Source organism: Westerdykella ornata (assembly GCF_010094085.1).
Source record: "Westerdykella ornata strain CBS 379.55 unplaced genomic scaffold EI97scaffold_41, whole genome shotgun sequence".
Taxonomy (NCBI): Eukaryota; Fungi; Ascomycota; class Dothideomycetes; order Pleosporales; family Sporormiaceae; genus Westerdykella; species Westerdykella ornata.
The window spans coordinates 143,983-167,477 of NW_022986891.1; the positions used below are offsets into that span (position 1 = coordinate 143,983).

At 52.7% G+C, this 23,495-nt stretch overlaps 7 protein-coding genes across 7 annotated transcripts; 5 read left to right on the forward strand and 2 right to left on the reverse strand.

The window, feature by feature from the left end:
- Window positions 1–750: 750 nt before the first annotated feature.
- EI97DRAFT_386233 (uncharacterized protein) lies at window positions 751–1,170 on the forward strand (the record flags this gene model as incomplete). The annotated part of the gene is made up of 1 exon (XM_033796055.1): window positions 751–1,170. One exon carries the CDS (start codon window positions 751–753, stop codon window positions 1,168–1,170), a length of 420 nt encoding a protein of 139 aa, XP_033649796.1.
- Window positions 1,171–1,774: 604 nt separating this feature from the next.
- EI97DRAFT_386273 (acetyl-CoA synthetase-like protein) lies at window positions 1,775–4,864 on the reverse strand (the record flags this gene model as incomplete). The annotated part of the gene is made up of 2 exons (XM_033796060.1): window positions 1,775–4,176; window positions 4,234–4,864. The coding sequence occupies 2 exons, from the start codon at window positions 4,862–4,864 to the stop codon at window positions 1,775–1,777; spliced, it is 3,033 nt and encodes a 1,010-aa protein (XP_033649797.1).
- Window positions 4,865–5,420: 556 nt separating this feature from the next.
- On the forward strand, window positions 5,421–7,338 carry EI97DRAFT_437141 (nucleotide-binding domain-containing protein). The gene has a single exon (XM_033799281.1). It carries the CDS (start codon window positions 5,448–5,450, stop codon window positions 7,278–7,280), a length of 1,833 nt encoding a protein of 610 aa, XP_033649798.1. The 5' UTR covers window positions 5,421–5,447; the 3' UTR covers window positions 7,281–7,338.
- A 2,049-nt stretch (window positions 7,339–9,387) lies between these two features.
- Window positions 9,388–10,495, forward strand: EI97DRAFT_426799 (uncharacterized protein; the record flags this gene model as incomplete). The annotated part of the gene is made up of 3 exons (XM_033797203.1): window positions 9,388–9,426; window positions 9,480–9,543; window positions 9,635–10,495. The coding sequence occupies 3 exons, from the start codon at window positions 9,388–9,390 to the stop codon at window positions 10,393–10,395; spliced, it is 864 nt and encodes a 287-aa protein (XP_033649799.1). The 3' UTR covers window positions 10,396–10,495.
- Window positions 10,496–10,698: 203 nt separating this feature from the next.
- EI97DRAFT_485199 (NAD dependent epimerase/dehydratase) lies at window positions 10,699–11,817 on the forward strand (the record flags this gene model as incomplete). Its single annotated transcript, XM_033802135.1, has 1 exon — window positions 10,699–11,817. The coding sequence occupies exon 1, from the start codon at window positions 10,756–10,758 to the stop codon at window positions 11,815–11,817; it is 1,062 nt and encodes a 353-aa protein (XP_033649800.1). The 5' UTR covers window positions 10,699–10,755.
- Window positions 11,818–11,836: 19 nt separating this feature from the next.
- On the reverse strand, window positions 11,837–13,883 carry EI97DRAFT_406728 (MFS general substrate transporter). Its single transcript, XM_033796597.1, has 2 exons — window positions 13,441–13,883; window positions 11,837–13,373 (listed from the first exon to the last, which is right to left on the reverse strand). Exons 1-2 carry the CDS (start codon window positions 13,645–13,647, stop codon window positions 11,916–11,918), a joined length of 1,665 nt encoding a protein of 554 aa, XP_033649801.1. The 5' UTR covers window positions 13,648–13,883; the 3' UTR covers window positions 11,837–11,915.
- A 366-nt stretch (window positions 13,884–14,249) lies between these two features.
- On the forward strand, window positions 14,250–22,533 carry EI97DRAFT_470591 (uncharacterized protein). Its single transcript, XM_033801778.1, has 4 exons — window positions 14,250–20,108; window positions 20,165–20,449; window positions 20,501–20,916; window positions 20,969–22,533. The coding sequence occupies exons 1-4, from the start codon at window positions 14,580–14,582 to the stop codon at window positions 22,380–22,382; spliced, it is 7,644 nt and encodes a 2,547-aa protein (XP_033649802.1). The 5' UTR covers window positions 14,250–14,579; the 3' UTR covers window positions 22,383–22,533.
- Window positions 22,534–23,495: the final 962 nt, after the last annotated feature.

The window sequence follows — 23,495 nt, forward strand, 5'->3', positions numbered from 1 at the left end:
ACACTCTGATTACGCCATGAGGGCACTCCAAGAGGATGCTGAGCATAGTCAGCCTTAGCCCCACTACTGACGCTTGCTGACCTTCCGTAATCACGTCCGGAACGCTCGCGCATGCAAGAAAGAAAGATCGCACCGAGGGGAGGGAAGGAAAAGTAGGATGAAGGATTAAACTCAGAGTCAGATACTTTAAATGACAGTGTGTGGCCGGCACCATGTAATGTCAGCCCTCTCATCCAGCATTATCATCCTTGTTCCTTCAATCCGCATCTGAAAAAAAAAAAAAAAAAAAAAAAAAAAAAAGAAAAGAAAAGAAAAAGAAAAGGAAAAAATTCAACGTGCTGGGCTTCACGATGCAAACAACAGAAAGTATTGGTGCATTTTGAACTACATAATTCCGCACTCTCCATCCGCTAACAAGCATCAGATCTTGGTGAACCAGGCTCAACTCTGCCCGCCACTCAGTCATCAATCTCAGCTCCAATAAAGGGTCAATACGTAACGCTGGAACGTATAACTCCAGCACATATTCCCCTCCTGTTTACGGGCCTTGGTTTTCCAGAGAATAACCACATGGTCGACTGGATTACCGGGTTTCCTTATATCTACACCGAGGACGATCTTTCCAATCATATTTTCGGCTATTTGCGCGACCATCCAGACCTCACTATTTATGTCATCAAAGCCTCCCAGTCTCACCTCGGTCCACCGGCCCCTCCTGCCATTCATTCCCACACCTCTGTCCTAGGAATCATGGGCTACCGGGCTCACCCACCATCTCGTACCATCATGCTAGACGACCTTGTATTCTCTCCACTGCTGCAACGTACATATGCCTCCACGGAAGCGCACTATCTCCTGCTCTGTCATTTGTTCGAAGCACAGAAAATAGCATACTGTAGAGTCTGGTGCAAGTCCAATACACTCAATGTCAAGTCTCGGAAGCATACGGAACGGATGGGTTATAAGTATGAAGGCACGCTTCGCAAGGACAATGTAACCCGGTGGGGCACCAGTCGGGATTCGGATTGCTTGAGTATGTTAGACGAGGAGTGGCCACTAAACAAAAGAGTGTTGCAAACGTGGTTGCTTGCGACCAACTTTGACGCCGATGGGAGACAGATTAGATCACTCCAAGAGGTGAGGGATCAGCAGGCGAGTAGCTCACTCTAGAATCTGCCTTGGTCAAGTCCTATTCCGAGAAGCAATGCAAGACTTAGGCAATCATAGCTCAAGAGGGAAGGTTCTGTGATAGCAGCTGGTTGGGTTATATGCTTGATGTCTTATATCTGGGAAGAGGTGACGTATATACATGGCTATCACGCAATGAGCATGTGCAACCTGTGGTGTTTGTTGTGTGTCCTGATATCGCTGCGGCAGCCTCCGTGTCCTTTGCGGTCGCCATTGCTCTAACTTCTGGGTGTCGGTACCATTACAAAGAGATAAGGACACAGAACCCAAAGATATTCATGCATTGGCGGGAGGGACGCTGCTTGAAGGCTGGGGATATTCAAGCAGATTTTGCCTTCTAAGACGGACGTACACTCAAATATTCGCAGCAGGTCTGACAGTTATGGAGACATGCAGTCGTCAATGGAGCACCGTGTCACTCGATTGAATGCACAGTTGCCCATAGCAGTGGCCGGTGCTCCGCTCCTTCGTGGAGTTAAGGCTACTGGCGACGACATGCACGCTTCCGCTCTCTCTACGCGATGATCTCAACCATGCGACATAAAAGCGCAAAATACTTGATACAGGACAGGTTCGCATTCATGGTTCAAGTCAGATGTCGCAACTGGGTCCCCCTCTGGGCATTTGTCAGCCCCTCAAGCATCCGCACAGCGACTGTGCCCACTTCCTTGGCCCATTCAATGTCCACAACTCTCTGGTCAATCTCCAGCACGGCTTCAACAGCCCCATTACCTGTTGGCTGAACTCTCCAGACCATCCCTATCTGGTCTGCCTGACCAGTAAGCCTGTCGTGAACCTCCCAGCTGGCCGGTGACTCGGGCATGTAGAGAAAAGCTTGCACAGCCGTCTTGAAATACTCCTCGGGATAAATCGATCTGTCAAGTGACTGGCACAGATTTTCAAGCTCCGCAACAGTGAGTAGCGTACTGTGCATCTCCGCCAGCCATTCATGTACGGCTGCTTCTGCAGGAACGCCCGTGGCAAACGGTACGCGGCAGTTCATTGCCGCTACAAGCGAGGGTGCTTGCGGCCAAGGGACCATGCGGCCGGAGCGACTGAGATAGAATGAGACAAAACTGCAGCGCGTGTACTTATCCAAAACTAGTGCCCATGCAGCGAAGATTAATGTCGCGCTTGAGATGTTGTACGAGCGCACTGACGCCTCAATGGACTCCACAGTCTCCCGAGTTGTGAATGGCAGACCCCGCCAGGCGTTGCCCACAAAGGATGTCTGCGGCGGTCGAAAGTCAAACAAAGACCGTTCACAAAGCGGCTTCATCATGCGCGTCCAGAACTCGGTAGCTGTACCCAGCTTGTCTTTCTTGTACTTTTGCATGAAGCGCGAGTAGTCTTGAATGCGAGGTCCGGGTGCCACCTTCTCGTTCGCCAAAGCTCGCTCCAAGTCACGCATGAGGATAATGAATGAGAATATGTCCACGAGAACGTGGTGTATACGCCAGACGAAACCTATGGCCTTGCGGCTGGGTGCGTAGACGCAGGTAATGTGGCAATATGGAACCTCGAGACTGGGACGCTGGAGACTGTGCTGATGTGCCCAAAGCTGCTCGTCAACGGACAAGAGAGCGTTGTCAAACTCTTCGGCGTCGACGCTGACTTCTTCCCAGTCAAGGTTGACACGGTCAAGGTCATGGAGCGTCCAAGTTTGCATGTCGTATCGTGTTTTGAAGATGCTGTGGGCCGCAAGAGTGGCGGTCCAGGCGACTTGCAATTCGCTTGGGGTTGGGATCGAATCTTGTGGCCCCGCGAACTTGGCTCTGCCTACCAGGCAATTAACTATCGGGTTACGTTGAGACTGGGTCAGCATAATTCTGTGCATGTCGGTAGCTGGCACTGCCTCAGACTCAGTCTGCAGTGTACCGTTGGAGTCCGGCGCCGCATTTTGTTCGTCGATCTTTGTGAGCTTCTCTTCCAAGTAGTCGATGGTGTCTCCCCTGAGAATGTGCAAGATGGGGATGTCGTAACCTTGTTGCCTCAAAAACTTTGACAGGCGTATAGCCGCCAGCGAGTTGCCTCCGAGTCGGGAGAAAGACGATGTCCTGTCGAGATCTCTGAAAGGAACTTGAAGGCACTTGGCGAAAGCCCACCGCAGCGCATCATAGGGGGAGGTGCAGACAATGGTGTCCAGATCTGTGTCCTCTCTGGACATTCTGTCTTCTAACTGAGCGTTCAGGGCAGCTCGATCGACCTTTCCATGTGCTGTGAGAGGGAATTGGTCCAACGCCAGGATCTCGTCCGGGACCACAAACGGGTCACAGTTCTCCCTCATGAATGCCCGCAGCTCCTCGAGATTGACAGTCGCCGGCTGGACGAATCCCATAAGCTTACCACGCCACATGAAAGCGGAAGCTGCTCGGACATCGGTGAAGCGTAGCATGGCCGACTCCACTTCTGTCTCCAAGTTGACCTGAAAACCTCGGTTCTTTACCATGCGGTCCGCTCGCCCCACCCATGATAGTCCATTTTTGGTTCTCCGTGCCAAGTCACCAGTCCGGTACACGCGTTTCCCATTCCAGTCAATGAACTTCTTAGCTGTGAGCTCGGGATTATTCAGGTATCCCGCAGCCAAACATGGACCGCCTATCAATATCTCACCAATATCGCTTTCTTGCAAATTTTCGTCGACAAGAAAGACGTCCACTCCAGGATTGATTACACCCAGGTCAGGCTCCGTCCCTTCAGGCACTCTCCCGTAAGAGATGGCGATGGTCGCCTCTGATGGACCGTAGGTGTGGATGACTTCCCGCGTAGGCGTAATCCATTGACGCGCAATGTCAAAGTTGGCGGCTTCGGCACCCAAATAGATAGTGCGGACTTTGTCATAGGGTCCGGCTGGATCCAACGTGGCCAACATGGACGGCGTTAGTATCAGAGTGTTGCAGGTAGTGGCAATTTCAGGGAACGTAGACCATGAAGCCATGACCAAGGTTCCGCCCCTTGTGAGTGTTACCCAGATAGTGGCAGCACATGCTGGGGTAAGTGTTAGTGGGGATCTTCATGCTGAGGGTGGTCTGAAGGCTTGCTTACCGTCAAACGAGATGGAGAATGCCAGTAACACACGTTCGCCAGGGGTTATGTCAAGAGTATTATCTGTGTTCAGTGCGGCAAACTGATGGAGCGCTCGATGATATATCATCACCCCCTTTGGCTTTCCCGTGGTCCCAGACGTAAAGGTGATATAGACAAGTGCTTTTGTGTCGAGACTCCGGCGGATAGCGTCCAGCTGGCTGCAAGTATCATCTGTGTCGTCGAACGGCGATTGAAGCCATCGCTCTTGAAAAAATACAATCACTGGCACGCGTCGTGTGTCCGGCTGACTGGTCGCAATGGCCACTTGCGGAGAGATATCCTCGAGCGTAGCGTCGATTCTCGCCTTGCTCCAGGCTGCCATATCAATGGGCACGTAGCAAGCGCCAACTCTGAGAACGCCCAAGATTGCGGGAAGCAGCTCCAGCGACATCTGGGAAAGGATGGGAATCTTGTCGCCGGATCTAACGCCAACTGACAACAGAGCTTTGCTGACATGGAGTGATGCGTCTCGTAGGCCGGCGAAAGTAAGTCTTTGCCCGTTCCACTCGACTGCAGTGGCCGTTGGTGTGCTCGTCGCCCAGGCATCGAAGAGGTCGACGACGGTTGTTTCCAGGTGGTCGATCGCCATTGCCAAGTCACTTTGTGTGCTCCCAGTACCAGCCAATGCTGTCGGCAGTGGGTTCGTAGAGGAAGACATTGCTTCTATTGCTATACTATATCGAAAGAAAGCTGATTCAAACCAGTCGGCAGATAGCGCCCGGAAAGCCTGGTGATTGCCATCAAGCCTACTCGGAGCGATCCATTTATTGCTTAGTACGGCTCACTAAGCTCAGTAAAAAATGGATAGTAAGCATCACAGCTCCGCAAATCAGAGCAAAGTTCGAGTGGCGCGTTGCATTACTACTCCTTTTCACATCATACGATTGGACACCGCTGGGCCCTTCCTCTGTAGGTTGGATTACCTCGTCAACGCAACTCAATTGGCTACGATCTAATTAGGCCATTAGTAGAGCTCCATTTTGAGGCTTATTCTACCTCGACAGAGGCGCGTTCGAGCCAATCACGGTCTATGCCATACCCCTGCGACAACTGAATGCTCAGTTCGACGTGGAAAGTCTCGGATAGTAGATATGCGGAGTTTTAAATGGCCGCTACCAGAATGGTTAACTTGTAAAAAATACATTCATCGTTTCACCTGAACCAGCCTCAAAATGAAGTTCCTCGTCAGTACTCACGTGCAAGAATTCCGTTCTGTGCTCGGGGACGACACTTCGCACGTTTGTTTCTGCCAACACCACTCCGGACTCTCCTCGCAAATCAACGGACGCGATGTTATAGATGTCTGGATATGCGAGGGCGGCGAAGTCACTGAGGCGCTGATGGATCAGTGGTTAGACCGGAACTGGAACTCACCGAAAACGCTCCTGGTAAACGACGCCAAGTTCATACCTAATCTTGAGAACCTTTCCAAGGGCCGCGTGGCTGAGATCCAAGCGATATCCAAGGAGGAGCAACGCGCGTCGTCATGGGTGATTTCGACTCTCCGAAAAGGAGAGATGCTTTACGCTCGCGCTTGTGCCCGCGGCCCAGTTCAACACAACGGAGTCACCCTTGACCACGACACCAAAAAGACGGTCTTAATTGTTGGAGCGGGAATCATGAATCTTGTGACGGCAGAGTTTCTCGCTATCCGCGGGTTTCAAGTGCGAATCGTAGACGCCGGCCCAGACCCCCGTACTTGCAAGGACTGGACTCTCCTCGGTGCCACACACGCAGGCGGCAACGCTCGTATGTTCAGCTATACCGAAGCGGATAACTACAATGAGAGAGGTAGCGACATCTATCATAATATGCGGCATATTTTTCGCAAGACTACTCTGAATGGCGGCTGGAGTGTGAAATCACCCTTGAGTTTCAGTGCTGCTGAGGAAGCTTGGGTCAATGCTTTTGAGCAAGTTCCAATCTGGCTGGCGCAGGCTATGAAAGAAGATATTTACTATGTCAACCGCGAAGCTGGAAAGCTCTGGACTGAATACATGGACCGCGCTCCGCAGCTCTTCGAAGGGGTTTCGCTTCACACCGACATTCTACGCTTATATGCGGAAGAAACCGCTCTTGCTGCGGCTTATGAGCTGAGCCGAGACCTTGGGGTGGTCGTTCAGGACCTTTCCCAAGCAGAGCTTCTGAAAGAAAATACCGGGTTTTCTGCGGCTGCCAGATTCAATGACCTCGCCGGTGGTCTCATCGTACAAGGATTTACACTCGGTATTCACTCGTTCGTGAACAAATTAATCGATCGAATTCTTGAGCTCGGTGGAGAATTCAGCTGGAACTGCCCCGTGCAGCGAATTCGACATAACGCCTCTGGTGAGGTGACTTCGCTGGAGTCTCAGCTCGGGGCTCTCCAAGCGGATAATTTCGTGATAAGCACAGGGGTCGCGCGAAATGGACTGCTTGACGGCACGGCCTCGGAGAACCTCCTGCAAGGTGTGTTGGGCGTGTGGCTGAAGATTCCCAACTTGGATCCCATGTTACGAAACTCCACCAAAATCCATCGCCGTGGTTACCTTGTCGAAGACATCAATGTTACTGTATCGAAAGATGTCAAAACGGGCGAAGACATTCTCATCTTGGGCGGCGGATACGGGTACGTTGGGTTGGATTGGCCCTCACTGGAGTCTCCAGAATTGCAAGCACTTTTCAAGGAGCTCGAGGAGGTGGCACTCACATACTTCCCTGCGGGATATCAGCGCGCGAAGGAGCGGGGTACACTGTGGCTGGATGGAGAACGGAAATTTTGCATTCGGCCGTTCACTTGTACAGGTTTGGGCATCTTTGAGGATATTCCCACTGCAACTGGTGGGCATCTCATTATAACTGGCGGAAACAACACAGGAGGATTTGCCCAAGCCCCAGCCATTGCAAGAGCGGTATGTCGCGCTATGGTGGGTGAGCACGACCCAATTCATGTTCTTTTCAATCCCCATCGCAGCAAACTGGTCGATCAAAAGGCCAGAGACTTTCGCTTTGTAAGCAGTCTTTGAAATCGTTTCCTTAGCACACAACTCTGGAAGAAGCCTTCGCCATAGTTTTCAATGGTCGAAACAAATTTGTTCACTGTGCTTATGTTGCAGCCCGGACTCATGTAAACTGTGCAAGGGGCCCGTTTTGGACACGATGGCTGCTTGTTGGACATCCAGACGGACCGCCAACCTGAGTTACGGTGTGATCAGCTCTCACGAGACAGGATCCTGCACGTGGAGAGGACTCAACATTTGGAAGCTGCTTCACAGATAACTGACACCATGTTCTGTTGCAGCGTACCCATGCCGCAGCGGTACGGAGTACAGATTCATTATGACGAGGGCAACCCTGCTGTATGGGCCGCTTGGGTTACAGGCCCTTCAGCCACTAGTGCTTGTACTGCAGTTTTCCATGTCCGACTGAACACCCCTGTACGCTTCTTCTGTACTACTGTTTTCCACATCAAATTAAACAGCGAGGAGTTGTAGGGAATACGACGGCCCTTGCAATAGGCTTTACAGCTCTTTGTCCAGGCATAACTATGCTTAAAGCCTAGCTTTCCAATAGCGTAAACATTTCGCACCTTATTGAATTGAGCTGAACAGGTAATGCAACCTACGGAGGAAGCGCAAGGGGGATGTTCATGGTTCAGTAGATGATCGAATTGGCCTTTCCTGTCACTTTTGCGCAACTCGACCCCCCGTGACTCCGTACTCCGTGTACGGACCATGTCGCTGCGGCTCAATATGATCATTTCCGCCTTGCAGCCGTACAATGCTGTCGGTAGATATTGTGGGTGGTGAATTGTACTGTGTAGCATCGGAGTAAACATTCGCAATAGGATTAGAGAGGAATCTGGGCCATTCAGAAAGAATTGCGAAGCATTGTGAAGGATTGCCACTGACTACGAAGCATTACGAAGACATGAGCGAACCCGGGAAGGAGCACAAAGGATTGTGAAGGATCGATAAGGAGCTGGCTTATATACCTAAGCATCATTACCCTGGGCCAGCTATCATAATAAGTTAGACTCGGCGATGCCCCCTTGCTCCACCAAACATCGATTGGCTTTTACATAGTACCTTTTCCTCTCTCCCACACGCTAGCCCGGAATCAGATGAACTACGGTCCGCGGGAAGGATTTATGCACCTTGCATGCATTTGTCCTGGGGACAGTCTCCTTTCGTCGATAAAACGGATGAAACCACTCACGTCTAATTTCCTAAACTGCGTTCATTTCGAATGCCCCTTTTGTGGTGATACGGTTATTATACACTAAGAGCCTATGGAGCTCCCATGAGCATGCCTGATGCAGACGCCACTAACCTAATACTAACCTAATGTCAACTTTCCACGAATCTCGAACATAGGATAAGAGTTAGACAAGCAGAACTTACTTGATCCTTTATGCTAATCTTCGAGGTAGAAGATGCAGGGTGTGTGCCTACTAACTCGCTTATCGACGTTGTAGATAGTTAGATGCTGTAATCCTCATCTCTCCTAATTCTCCAAATGGGATTAGTGTAGCCGAATACGGCATCTCTAAAGCATGAACCACACGGTCCTGCATCAACGTTGCCAACCAACGATTCCCGAATCATGCGTCCGTTGGAATCACGATCGTTGCAGTTTTGCGTCCATATTTTGTGGGCCATGTTACGGCAGAAGGTCACGGTGCTCCGTAGGAGGGGTCACGGTTAAGGCTCCGATTGGCCTTGATCATTGCCCGCCAGTTCCCAACCACCCACACGAATGCGCTACTGGAAGTATGCACCTCTCTTTGTGTAGTAGTGTAGTTTCTTTGGGCCAGGGAGAGTGCTTCGTAGATGATGCTCATTGATTATTTGCCATCCTGGAAGGCGATGCCTCCTTTGCTCGTAAAGGAAGGCCCGCTCCCGCTCGCCAGTAAAGCTAGTGGTTCGCGTATGGCGCCATGGCTATATTCAAGTTTGAACGTATGTACTTCTTCCCTTAGACCCCCGCGTTTGCAGCCTCGTACTCCCACAACTGTCCGCCTCTCGGATCTTCACAATTGGTGGGTGACACAAAATATCTCACCTAAACAAACCTTCGGTGCACTGAATCGCGGAGAACCGGCTGTTGTCCGATCTGGGCACATATTCGACTATGCAGGACGCAGATCTTATGAGGCCTGACGAAGATTGGGTACATTCGACCAATGAATGCTATGTCTCCAGATGACACTGACATAATATAAGAGGAGAGTGGGAGACCCCTTGGAGCGAAGGAAGATTCAAAATCGCATCGCGCAGCGCGCCTATAGTACGTCTCCCGTGCCTGGGCAATGCAGCTTAATCATCGCAGTGATGAATATTCCAACGCATCAGATGCTGACTCTTGAGTGCGGCTGTAGGACGTAACATGCGCGAAAGAGCGAAAAAGATCGAAGAATTAAAGGAACAACTTCGAACGTATGAGGAGTTACGCCTACACATTGCACAAGACGAAGATTGCGCGTATCAACAGAGCAACAGCCCATCACTACTGCCGCACAACAAGCGGGGCATTGGAGCCTGGTGTCCTCCACAGCAGCCTACTCCGCCAGTAGCACCAGGCGAGGAACGGTATCCTGTGTCACTTCCAAACGACTCTCAGTTCAGCCGCGTGCAAGTGCAACAGCAACAGCAAATCTGCCTAGCTCCAATGGAACAGCAATCCGCAACCAGCACAAGGCCAGCTACACGGCAGCAGATGGAAGGTTGGGCGCCGGCCACGAGCCAAAGGACTGTTGCAGAGCCCGTAACCCCTGCACCAAGTCTCCCAATGGAAGGTGGAATTTCAATCAAGTCGACTGGGATACTGCCACTGAGTTCAGCCGAACTTTCTCCAACGACGTACGATGATTTTGCTTTTGACATGGCTGAATTGGTCAACAAAAGCCGACAATCCACATCTTTGCTACATATGGCGGTTGCGGGGAACCATATAGATACCATCAAAGTGTTGCTGCAGGACGAAAGGGTCATAGTTGATGAGAAAGACAGTGAGGGCTTCACACCTTTGCAGCGGGCTGTTATGTACGGCAGATCGGATATTGTTAAACTACTCCTTGAGCATACTGATCTACCTCTAGGCGCCGGTGGCGGATTCGGGACGAATTTTTCAGGATCATAAAAGTAGCTAGTCAGTATAAAGAAGAACGAATTACGAAGCTCTACAGGTACTGCATCATCTCGCGACGAAGAGCAAGTATATAGGGGCAATTTGATCTCACCCTCGACCTTGCAGCCATGCTCCCATCTCCTTCGTTGTTGGCACAAAGGAAGTCATGCAAGGTGGAGTCCCTCCTACACCTCATTAGCTTGGCGAAGAAGGCTCTTTGACATTGCTTACTAGACTACAGTCAGCTATAGGAAAATATAAAAACATTCGCATAGCCGTTCGTAAGTCAAATTTTATCGGCAAGCCGAATTGCAAAGTGCGCCGAACTTTCATTTCAGTGACATTACACGACCTCACGATTCATGAAATCAGATGGCTTCAGAACTTGTACTTTTGACCGGGGCTACCGGACTCATAGGATTCCGCGTCCTAGTCTTCTGCCTGCGCAAAGGCTATAGAGTCCGGGTCGCCTTACGAACTCTTGACAAGAAGGCACGAATCCTGAACGCACCTTCGGTCCGGGACCTTGGCTCGGAGACCAATCTAACCTTTGTGGAAATTCCGGACATTTCCATACCCGGAGCATTTGATGAGGCCCTCCAAGACGTCGACTACGTAATTCATGTTGCGGCCCCCATCGTTTCGACAGTTCCCTCATCGATCGGGGCAGACCTAGCAAGGCATTACTTCAAGGCCACAACGGACGCGGCGCTACATCTGCTCTCCTCGGCAAAAGCACATCACACAGTCAAACGCATCATCCTTACAAATTCGCTTGCCGCACTCTTCGACTATGCCACAGACACGGATGAGACTATCCACACCGAGTCGACAAGAGCCACGAACATCCAACAACCCCCATACAGTTCTCCGTTTGAAGCTTACACTGCCGCCAAAGTAAGCACACTGAACTTGACTGAACAATGGGTGGAGTCAGAAAAGCCCTCGTTTGATCTTGTGCACATAGCACCGGGGCACGTCTTCGGCCCAAACGAGCTTGTTACCGACCCGGAGGAACTATTGCAGACGGGGACAAATCGCATCATTCTCCTGCCCGTCACTGGCAGAGCATATCCCATGGAGGCAGGAGTAACTGCGCATCTTGACGATGTGGCCGAAGCGCACATTCGTGCTTTAAACCCAGCAATCCCTGGTAATCGACTGTACATATTGAGCTCGGGAGGCGTGGCGGGAATCAAGCTTGACGACTGCTTCGAGATTGTAGCACGCAACTTCCCGGAGCACGTTGGCAGTACGTTGCCCAATAATGGGAGTCTGCCTTCGTACGTTTTCAAGGTGGATGCGGGCGAGTCGGCTCGAATTCTCGGGATTAACTTCATCCCGTATGAGCAACAGGTCCGGGATGTGGTGGGCTATTATCTCGAGTGTGTTCAACATGTTCAACAGCAGCGGAGTTCGACAACTTCGGACTAGATAGATGAATGCATGATGTGCAGAATTTGAGACTTGGAGTTATCAAGGCATATCGTTTCAAGGCGAATTCGATTGGATGTAATACAATCCATAATGAGTTACTCTGACGACGGTGCTTTGAACCCCTGCCGACCAACATCGTCCTTCTCCAGAGAATGCTCTCTAGTCAGCACCGAGAGCAGCGCTCCCAAACCCGAAAAGGCAGCCAACACCACCCAGATGGTCTGGAAAGCATCCTCATAGGCCCCCGTCACGACCTGCATGATATCCTCTGACACCTTGATCTCCCTCAGTCGAGGTATGAAACCCACAGCTTGGCTTGGATCTTCCAGTATTGCAAGTTGCTCAGGTAGGTCTTTGAGCGCGGAGAGACCTTTTTGGAATATCGAGCTGAAGATGGTCGAACAAATAGCTAAACCTATTAAGGAGCCTACGAAACGCACAGTGACAAGCATCCCGACGGCAAGTCCCTCGTCGTCGACCCTTCTCACACTCGCCAGGACCGCTATCATGGTTGATGCGAGAGCCGTGCCCAGACCAGCTCCAAGGAGAGCTTGGAAGGCATAAGCTTGAGCTCTGCTGGTATTGCCGCCTATAGTGTAGTTCAGGCCCAGGAATATGGTTATGAAGCTCCAGCCTGCCCACATCGCAATGCGATACTTTCGACTCCAATCTATTAGCAACGACGCAATGATGCTCATGGCCACGAGTAGGCAGCAGAGTGGAAGAGTCGACTTGGCGGCTTCGCTGGGAGTTTGGAGGTATACCGCCTGGAAGAACAGCGGGAGATAAAGGAGTATAGCGTTCATCATTGAGCCGTAGAGGAATCCAGACACAGTGCCTGTGATGATGGAGACGTTGTCGAAGATTTGATACGGAATCATGGGCACTGCCGCCCTCTTCTCAACAAACGCAAACGGAACGAGGAGCAATAGTCCAATAATGAGGGAAACAAGAGTCTGCCAGGATCCCCAGCCATACAGCGTATCGGCCCAGCTCAGCGGCAGCGCTACCGCGGTACCAATGACGGTGAAGAGGGCAAATCCAGACCAGTCAAGCTTTCTCATCTTGTCTTTGATGTCGCCCTCGATGGGCGTCAAGTGAAGAAAGAAGAATGCCAGCACAAAGGTGATGCCTACTGTGATCAGGTTGATCCAGCCAAGCCATGGCCACCCAATCTGCTCGGAAAATGCACCTCCAATGAATGGCCCGGTTACAGCTCCCACCGCATTTGCCATGGACAGAACTCCCAGCCACCGCGGTCGCTCCTTAAGGGTTGTGATGTCGCAGAGGATGATGGTCTGTAAGACGTCCAGCCCGCCACCACCGAGACCTTTGATCAGCCGGCCAGCGACGATAACGTTCATCTCTGTTGCGGTAGCAAAGATAATACATCCGATGCCGAAGAGGAGAATGGAGGCGTAGAGAGCATATTTGCGGCCCACCACGTCCGAGATACTGGCATAGATGGGCTGAGTGACCGCAATGCCGAGGATATAGGCTATGCTGGCCCAGAATGATTGGAAGTTGGTTCCATGTAGCTCGTCGGCAATGACCTGCGCGATTTCGTAGTCAGTCAGGCGTGGTTGTCGCTAATGCTATGCCGCTGGACGAAAGACATACAGGTAAAGCCAAAGACAGAGCCGTTACATCCCAGGTCACGATTAGAGCAATCATAGACAGCATTAGTATGGACAGGTAGAAAGAATAATGCTTTCTTTCCCGCGGCTGTGTGGCGCTGTTCTGCTGTGCCGCATTTGCTTCCGGCTCTGTCTGTGACGCAGGACCGTCATCAACGCGGCTCACGCCTTTTTCCATCCCAGAGTCCATTTTCGCGGGGATCAGAGACCGTGGTTCGGAAGCAAAGATGGACGGTGTAACGGAATGTGAGGGCAGTGACAGAACAGTAGCAGATTCGCGGTTGTTGACCAGAAAATACTAGAAGCGTAGATCTAATCATAGTAGGTGAGACGGAATCGGAGACATGTTGCTCCGGTCTGGCAAATGGGAATAACGACACGTTCACCGAAAAACGCAAATGGAGACAATGCAGCAGTTGAGCAACTCTCACGGGCGTATGTCGGGACGGACTTGGAAATTGCGCGAGTACCTACCTAGGTATGATGTCCCGCTCCTCTACTCTTTTAGGAAGGCGGGATCCCCCTGACGTGTCCCTGCAAATTAGCGTACCGGGGTAGAGTTGCATATTCATGGATGCCTGGTAAAAATACACGTGCCTGGTGTGCTTAGTGTTGTGTGGCTGCATATTGATGCGCTTACTATGCTAGCCTGATCTGGATTCCTTGTCCACTAATATCTCAAGGATCACAATTACTATTCCCCTTGTACAGGCACGGCGCCTAGTAAGGCCAAGCTCAGACTATACGCATCATCGGCTCCATTCCGATCTTACTACCTGCACCATCGCCAATCTACTGTACGACATAGTAAGCACAATCTCGACATATCCCTGGCCTTACTCTGAAGCAGGGGTGTCCGGAGTCCGCCAGCTCTCGAGAACTTCACGATGTGTTCTGTGACAGGGTGCGTGCTCGAGCTTCGAAAACGCGCCATTAGTAGAAGCGGTTGCCACGAGCCAGACTCCAAATCCGAACACTGCTCAGAGATGCATATATGACAATCCTCTCTTTTATCAGCCGTGCATGTAGATGATCACGACGTTGAGAATCGCATGAGTTTCTCACGTAGATACTCAAGAAGACGGATGATTACAGGACAATTGGGCAGAGACTCAGACCACAATGAACGGCCACTCCAAAGGGACCAATGGGTCGACGAATCACTTTGACCAACACGATGTGACCCAAACCAACGGGGCCACGGGCACAGGAAACACTCCGACGAATGGCACGCTACGTGCGAATGGGGTGAACGGCCACACAAATGGCCACACCAACGGCCATACGAATGGTTACACCAACGGCCACACGAATGGCCACACGAATGGCCACACAAATGGCCACATGGACAGCGCCAATACAAATGAAACAGGCGATGACAAGGCACAAAGCCGCTTCCAGCCTATTGCCATCTGCGGCATGGCATGTCGACTACCGGGAGGCATCCACTCACCCTCGGAGCTGTGGGACTTTCTCTACGCTGGACGCGACGCTCGCGGTCCAGTTCCGTCCTCGCGCTACAACATCTCGGCCTACTATTCACCCGACAAGAAACCCGGCACCGTCATTGCTCAGGAGGGGTACTTTCTCGATGCTACCAACGACCTGGGCGCGCTGGACACGTCGTTCTTTTCCATGCCTCGCAGCGAGGTTGCGGCACTTGATCCCCAGCAGCGCATGCTTCTCGAAGTCGCCCGTGAGGCGCTCGATGACTCGGGCGAGACGGGCTGGAAGGGTTCCAACATTGGCGTGTACGTTGGCAACTACGGCCAGGACTGGTACGACATCTCGGTGCGCGACACACAGGCCCATGGCATCTACCAAGTCCTGGGCCCACACGACTTCATGGTCTCCAACCGCCTCTCGCACGAGCTCGACCTGCATGGGCCCAGCATGACGGTGCGGACGGCTTGCTCTTCTTGTCTCATCGGCGTCAACGAGGCATGCATGGCCATGTCGCGCGGCGACTGCACATCCGCCATCGTCGGTGGCAGCAACATCATCATGGCCCCGGCCTTGACCGCTGCAGAGACGGAGCAAGGCGTCCTCAGCCCCGACGGCTCGTGCAACACCTTTTCGGCCAATGCGAATGGCTACGCGCGGGGCGAGGCCGTCGTCGCCATCTTCCTCAAGCCCCTGGCGGCCGCCATTCGGGACGGCAACCCGGTCCGGGCCGTGATTAGCGGCGCGGCAACCAACCACAACGGTCACACACCGACCGTTTCACGGCCCAGCTCCCACGCGCAAGAAGCCGTCATCCGGCAAGCATACCAGAATGCTGGCATCGCCGACATTACGAGAACCGGCTTCTTCGAGTGCCACGGCACGGGCACAACAACCGGCGACCCCATTGAAACGGCGGCCGTGTCTGCCTGCTTCGGCACCAAAGGAGTCCACATTGGGTCAGTCAAGGCAAATCTCGGCCATGCAGAGGGTGCCGCTGGCCTGGTGGGCATTCTGAAGGCCGTCCTGGCGTTGGAGCACCGCACCATTCCCCCGAACATCAAATCCCTCCCACGGAACCCCGCCATCCCATGCGACCTCATCGTCCCCACAGAACCAACACCATGGCCGGAAGATCGTGACGAGCGTGTCAGCGTCAGTAGCTTCGGCTTTGGGGGCTCCAACGCTCATGCCATCGTCGAGTCGGCGGCCAGCTTCAATGCGGCCCGCAAGGTCGACTCCAGCAGCAGTAGAGCAGCGCCAAATACACCGCATCTGTTGCTCTTCTCCGCCAATACCCCAGCATCGCTCAAGGCCATGGTCGAGAAGTATGAGGCGTACCTTGGTAAAAACCCAGAGCTGCTGGCCGATGTGGCCTACACCCTTGCAAATCGGCGCGAGCATCTACCCCATCGTACCTTCGCCGTCTGCACGAGTGACAGTACCACGCTGGCCGCCCCCGCTCCCTCCGACAAAGCCCAAGAAAACCGAGGACCCTCCCTTGTCATGGTCTTTACGGGCCAGGGAGCTCAATGGGCCCGAATGGGATACGAGCTCCTCCGTTCCAAGACCAGTCCCGTCTTCAGCAACACGATTGCAACCCTCGACAAGGCACTCCAAGACCTGGGCCCGCTGGCTCCATCGTGGACCATTGACGAAGAGCTCCGCAAACCTGCACGGAAGAGTCGTGTTGACGAGGCCGAGTTCGCGCAGCCCTTGTCCACAGCCCTGCAGATCGCCTTGGTAGACCTGTACGCTTCGATTGGGATCCGCCCGGCCGCAGTGCTTGGCCACTCCAGCGGCGAAATTGCGGCGGCGTACGCGGCTGGAGGCCTCAGTGCCCGCGAGGCCATCATTGTGGCTTACCTGCGTGGGCTCGTAGTGGCACGGCAGAGCCGCAAGAAGGGCGCCATGGCAGCTTTGGGTATGGGTTGGGAGGCTGCCAAGGAGCATCTTGTCCCTGGCGTGGTGCTCGCCTGTGACAACGCGCCGAACAGTGTAACCATTTCGGGAGATGCAGGTCCGGTACAGGATACGGTCAAGAACATCAAGGAGTCCGGCTCTGGAATCCTAGCCACCGTGCTCAAAGTGGAGAAGGCCTATCACTCGCCGCACATGGCAGAAGTCGGCGGTGAATACTACGCGAGCATGACCAACGCTGGCGTCGTGGGCAGCCCTCACACTCTTCCCTTCTTCTCAAGCGTTTCAGGCGAATTCTTCGCCCCTGCCGGCAAGAGTAGATTTGGGCCCAAATACTGGCAGACCAACTTGGAACGGCCTGTGTTGTTCAAATCAGCCGTAAGTTCCGCTATTAAACAGCACGTCGGCCCCTCCAAGCAGATCTTCCTCGAAGTTGGTCCCCATGCAGCCCTGGCCGGACCCCTTCGACAGATTCTCACCCACAGCTCCAGCAGCGCAGCATATATTTCGACTTTGACCCGACGAACGGACAGTGCCGAAAGCTGGCTTTCCGCTCTGGGCCAACTCTTTGCTCAGCATGTGCCTTTTGACCTTCAGGCTTTGATGCCGACTGGCAACGCCCTCTCCGATCTGCCCCCTTACCCTTGGGATCATCATCGCAGTCATTGGAACGAATCCCGCATCGCTCATGAGTGGAGAATGCGGAAACACCGACACCACGACCTGTTGGGTGCAAAGGTCCCTGACACCACAGACCTCGAGCCGGTGTGGCGGAACTTGCTGCACATTGAGAATGCTCCATGGCTACGTGACCACAAGATCAACGCCGACATCATCTTCCCCTTCGCCGGCTACATTGCCATGGCGGCTGAGGCTATCCGTCAGATCACTGGCGTCGAAGAAGCGGTTGAGTTTCGAAATGTTGCCGTGCGCACCGCCTTGGTTCTCAACGGGAGTTCGCCCAAAGAGCTTGTCACTACTTTCCATCGGCTCCGTCTGACAGATTCGCTGGAAAGTGAATGGTGGGAGTTTAGCATTGCATCCCACAACGGACATACCTGGACAAAACACTGCTCCGGCGAGATTCAGGCCCTGGACGAAAAAGAGGCCATGCCTAATCGCGTGGCTCTGCAGGAGGATCTGCCCCGTAAAGCTTCCAGCAAGCGTTGGTACGATACGATGCGCCGTGAGGGCTTCGACTATGGCTACCATTTTGTGAGTCTCAATGACATCACGACGACAACGACCGGCCCACGGCGTGCTCGCGCACGAGTCCGCAACAACTGGCATGGAGACGAGCAATTCTACCACCTTCATCCTGTCATATTAGATTCCTACTTCCAACTTCTCAGTATTGCCGCTCGGTACGGACTCACGTATGACTACCATCAAGTCCTTCCCGCCAGCATAGGTTCGTTGATGCTTCGCCGCAGCGCTGTCAATAATCTTGTCGTGTCGGCGATAGCTGAGCCCGTCGGCAGCGGGGTCTGTGGAACAGGCATGGTTGCAGCTGGCGACAAGCCCATCATCGAGCTCTCGAATGTCCGTCTGGCGTCCTTCACGAATGGTGATGTAGAAGAACGTGCGCCCATTAACGCGCAGAGTGAGTGGGTACCACATATTGACACTGAAGCTCTCACCACTCTCGTGAAGCCCATGCGAGATAATCAAGCCTACGCCGCAACGTTGGATGAGCTCGTCAGCCTCTCGATCGCTGCCTCTCGGAGATCGACTGCCGGTCTCGATGTCCTTCCAGAGTTTCGACGATATAAGGCATGGCTTGACGAGATCCCGTCGTGCTCGGAAGAATTGGACGATACCATGTTGAACGCTCGTATCAAATCTCTCGCAACATCTCTGGCGTCAACACCCAGTGCCCCCATTGCCAAAGCCATCACTTTAGTCACAGCCGATGCACCTGCTGTGCTTTCTGGTCGCAAGAAGCCTTTCGAAAGCTTAGATTCACAAGACACCCTCGGGAAATTCAATCGCTTCTTGGAGAAATTCGATGGATCTGCATTTTTCACCCGCCTTGGCCACAACAAGCCCAACCTTCGGGTTCTGGAGCTGGGCGCAGGCATTGGATCGGCCACAGCTGGCATTGCCAAGGATCTGACACGACCTGATGGCCAGGTGCTTTTCTCGCAGTACGTGGTGTCTGATCCATCGCAAGGCATGGTCGACGCCCTCAAGACGCGCTTCCAAGGCGTCCCCAATATGAGTTTTGAAGCATTCGACATTGGGGTTGACGCCGAGCTTCAGGGCTTTAATGAGAGAGACTTCGATCTTATCATTGCAGCAGGAGTTCTTCACAGTACGCCCAAGCTTTCAGAGTCCCTCGTCCGGGTTCGCCAGCTTCTCGCCCCATCAGGAAGGGTTCTGCTTCAGTCATTGCGGCCCGGTCTGCCGTGGGCCAAATATGTCCTTGGATTTCTCCCTAATTGGGAGATTGGCGTTGATGACGGTAGATCTGTGGAGCCGTATGTCGATGTGAAGAGTTGGCAAAACAGGTTGGCGGCGACAGATTTCGAGATCGTTGGTGAGCCTGTGTTCGATTCTGACGAGTCAAGTCATATAAGCCACGTTATCGTAGCGAGACCCCGGCGCGAGCACCTTCCAGCCAAGAAGGTCACTATTCTTTCGGAGGTTGCAGCCGGATCCTCCAGATCTCATCCGATCACTGAAGAACTCATCGCGCGTGGGTATGAAATTTATTATTGCAGCCTCGCGGATATTCCTCCGCCCGGTCAGGACATCATCGCCCTCCTCGATGGACAAACAGCGTTCTTGAACCAGCTAGATGCAACCAAACTTGAACAGTTGAGAAACTTCATCGATAACATCGCCGATTCGGGCATTCTGTGGATGACCCAGCCTTCTCAGAGTCAATGCGCAGACCCAAGCTTCGCCCAAATCCACGGCCTGGCTCGGTGTCTCCGGTCAGAGCTAGGCATTGCTTTTGCAACTTGCGAGGCGGATGACATCGAAACTCCGCAAGGATGTCGAGCGGTTGCTAGCGTGTTCCAGAGTTTCTCAGAGAGGGCCAATGACGGAGAGATTGAGCCCGATTTCGAATATGTTATCGAGAACGGTATGACGCGCGTGCATAGATTCTTTCCGGTGTCGTCTGTAAGCGAGGCTGCAGTCGTCGAGACGCTCAAGGATGCACGCTTGACTATGAGTCAGCCAGGACGTCTTGACACCCTTCACTGGGGAGGCGAGACTGTGAAGGCACCCCACGGGGATGAGGTGCAAGTAGAGATCCAAGCCGCAGGGTTGAACTTCCGCGTAAGTGTTTCGCCCATCACTATTCTGAAAGGATACCCATACTAATGCCGTTGTAGGATGTTCTGGTGGCAATGGGGATCATTGAGTTGTCCCCTCCCACCTTTGGTTACGAGGCTACGGGAATCGTGCGTCGCGTCGGGCCGAAGGCAGGAAAGCTCAGGGTTGGAGACAGAGTTGCCCTCATAGGATGCGACGTCTTTGCGTCGACCGTCACGACCAGCGAAAGGCTGTGCGAGAGGCTCCCAGATGGACTCGACTTCGCCAGCGGAGCTTCCATGCCGCTGGTCTTCGCTACGGCCATCTATTCGCTCATCAACGTCGGTGGACTTGAAAAAGGCCAGGTAAGGTGAAATTGTCTCTGAGGAACGCGGTCATGCTGACGGTGTTGGCAGTCTGTTCTAATCCATAGCGGCTGTGGTGGTGTGGGCCTAGCTGCAATCCAACTGGCCCGCATGATTGGCGCCGAAGTTTATACAACGGTCAGCAGTGAGAAAAAGATCGAATTTCTTGTACGAGAGTTCGGCATCCCAAGAAGTCACATTTTCACCTCGCGGAGCGTGAGCTTCGAAGAAGACCTGCTAAGGGAAACAAACGGCAGGGGTGTTGACCTGGCGCTCAACTCGCTCTCGGGAGAGCTGCTGCATGCAACTTGGCGCTGCATTGCCAAATGGGGTACTATGGTAGAGATTGGCAAGCGTGACCTTCTTGGCGCTGGCAAGCTCAACATGGAGGTGTTCCTTGCCAATCGCAGCTATCGATGTGTAGACATTGACCAGATGTGCAAGGAGAGGCCCGAGATGGTCGGCCGGTGAGTTTTGGTTGTTGCTCACATTGAGGAATCAGGCTAACGTGGTCGCAAGCTTACTTCGATCGATGATGGATTTCTTCCGCGACGGTCACATTCAACCCATCTTGATCGACAAGATCTTCCCTGGCTCCAAGATGCAAGAAGCATTCCAGCACATGCAGCAGGGCAGCCACATCGGCAAAATCGTGCTCGAATTCCGTGAACCGACATCTGGGGAACTTCAGCTTGGAAGGATTCAGCCTCCTAGTACTTCCACTACACCCATGCTTGATAGCTCAGCTTCGTATCTGCTCGTGGGCGGTCTGGGCGGTTTGGGCCGTTCTGTAGCGGTGTGGATGGTCCAGAATGGAGCCCGACACCTCACATTCCTCTCCCGCAGCGCTGGCACGACCGAGAAAGACAAGCTGTTCATCGAAGAGGTCCAGAGCATGGGATGTGAGGTGCATCTAGTACGTGGAAGCGTCACTGAAGCGTCCGACGTGGCGCGCGCTGTTGCGGAGTCGCCTCGCCCGCTCAAGGGAATTCTCCAGATGACGATGGTGCTTCATGACCAAGCCTGGCGGAAGATGACAATTGACGAGTGGAACGGAGCGACGGCGCCCAAGGTGAGGGGGACATGGAACCTGCACAACGAGACGCAGTCCCTGGAGCTCGACTTCTTCATCTTGTTCAGCTCACTCTCCGGCATCGTGGGTCAGCCCGGACAGGCCAACTATGCCAGCGCAAACACTTTTCTCGATGCATTCGTCAAGTTCCGGACAAGCAAGGGGCTACCTTGTACATCGCTCGACATTGGAGCCGTGGAGGGCGCAGGTTACCTCGTCGAGGACGATGAGCTGCTCAAGAAGATGAAGGGAACAGGCTGGCGCGCGGTACAGGAGTCGGAGCTCCTGGAGGTGTTGGGGACCGTTATGCGACGATCGCGTTCGGCACCAGCTCAGATGAGGGCTCAACTTCAAGAGCCGGCCAAGGAGGATGCCGATGCGCAAAAGTCGAGCCTGGTCAACCTCGTCAACCCAAACGTCACACTCGTGGGGATTGCACCAGTCATTCCGCTCAGCAGTCCCGACAGCAGCGCCAAGCTACGCAAGGACGTCCGCATGTCGGTATATCGCAACATCCGCAGCCAAGTCAGGGACGGTGCCTCAAGCGACGGTTTGCGGCAATTTCTGAGCAGAGTCAAGGCCAACCCAGAGACGCTCAGCACACCGGAGTCAGTCGTCTTCTTAGCGCGGGAGATTGGGAAGAAGCTGTTGGCCCTGGTGCTGCGGCCTGTGGAAGACGAGCTTGATGTATCGCTATCGCTTGCACAACTCGGGCTAGACTCGATGGTGGCGGTGGAGATGCGGGCGTGGTGGAAGCAGATGTTTGGGCTGGATATCAGCGTATTGGAAATGGTGAGCAAGGGAACGCTCGAGGCGTTGGGCAAGCAAGCGGCTGAGGGCTTGCTCGCGTTGCATGGCTGATAGGACGTGCTGTGACGTTTAACTGCGGTCTGTCGTTTCTTGGGTCTGTCTTAAGAACTATTCGTGCTTCGATCCGCGGTAGCTTAGAAGGGGCACATTGAGCTTGACAGGCTACTGGCTTGCTATAAATCAGTCTCTGTTTTGATCTCGCGAAAAGAGGTATATCTACCTATCCCACGCGTGGAATTAACTCGCATGACATGTTATGTTCCATCCAAGCTGATCCCGAGCGCATGATTTTACCATACCGTCTGGCGTTGTGGAAGCCATCTCATTTGCAATGTGAGTAGCGAGTATACAGGGCTGGGATGGCTCAACTTGTGGAAAGGTTGTTGGTGAGGTTCGGGGAGTCCTGGAGCGGCCCGGCTGGCGCCTTACCCTTTTGGTCACCCCTGCAATTGCTTGATATATCACCAAACCTTGGAACACTCTATCACTAGCACTATTATTAGATAGGAGAACTCCAATAACACTTGCCCAAATAGTAATACTCTTACTATGTAACTTATAGAGTTGCAATTACGCTATCTAAAAAGCTATTTTGAATTTATTATAAGTTGTAATTGAGTTTCGTTCAACAGCCTGCCTTCCCACTCCCTACCTCCGGACAGACTACAGGGTATGGCCAGATCGATCGCATATAAGCTACCTCCACCTTAGCAAAGGCAATTTGAACTTCGTGCTTGCTAAGGAGGTCTAAACTCTATACTTTTTACTACTATAACTTAACTACTACTGCAATTTGTATTATTAGAGCTATTTTATTTAAATTATACCTCTTTTATAGTGTTTTAGTCTTATTTTAGGCTTAATTAAGCCTAGTGCGGTTTAGGGAGAGCTTCCGTTATACGCTAATGCTGCCTATTACTAGCCTTATTACAACTACCTCTTTTATAAGCTCTTACTAACCTCTAATCCTACAATAACCTCTAATCTCTGTAATAGAAGCTGTACAATTGCTTTTACTCTTTTACATTAAATAATTATACCTGCTAAATTTAGCACTGTTGTTATAATCTAGCGCGTTAAAGATAGAGTATAAATTCGCGTTGGTTCTGCCCCCCTAAACTTATTAGTTTTGTTAGTTAATAACTCTACTATTACTACTCTAAT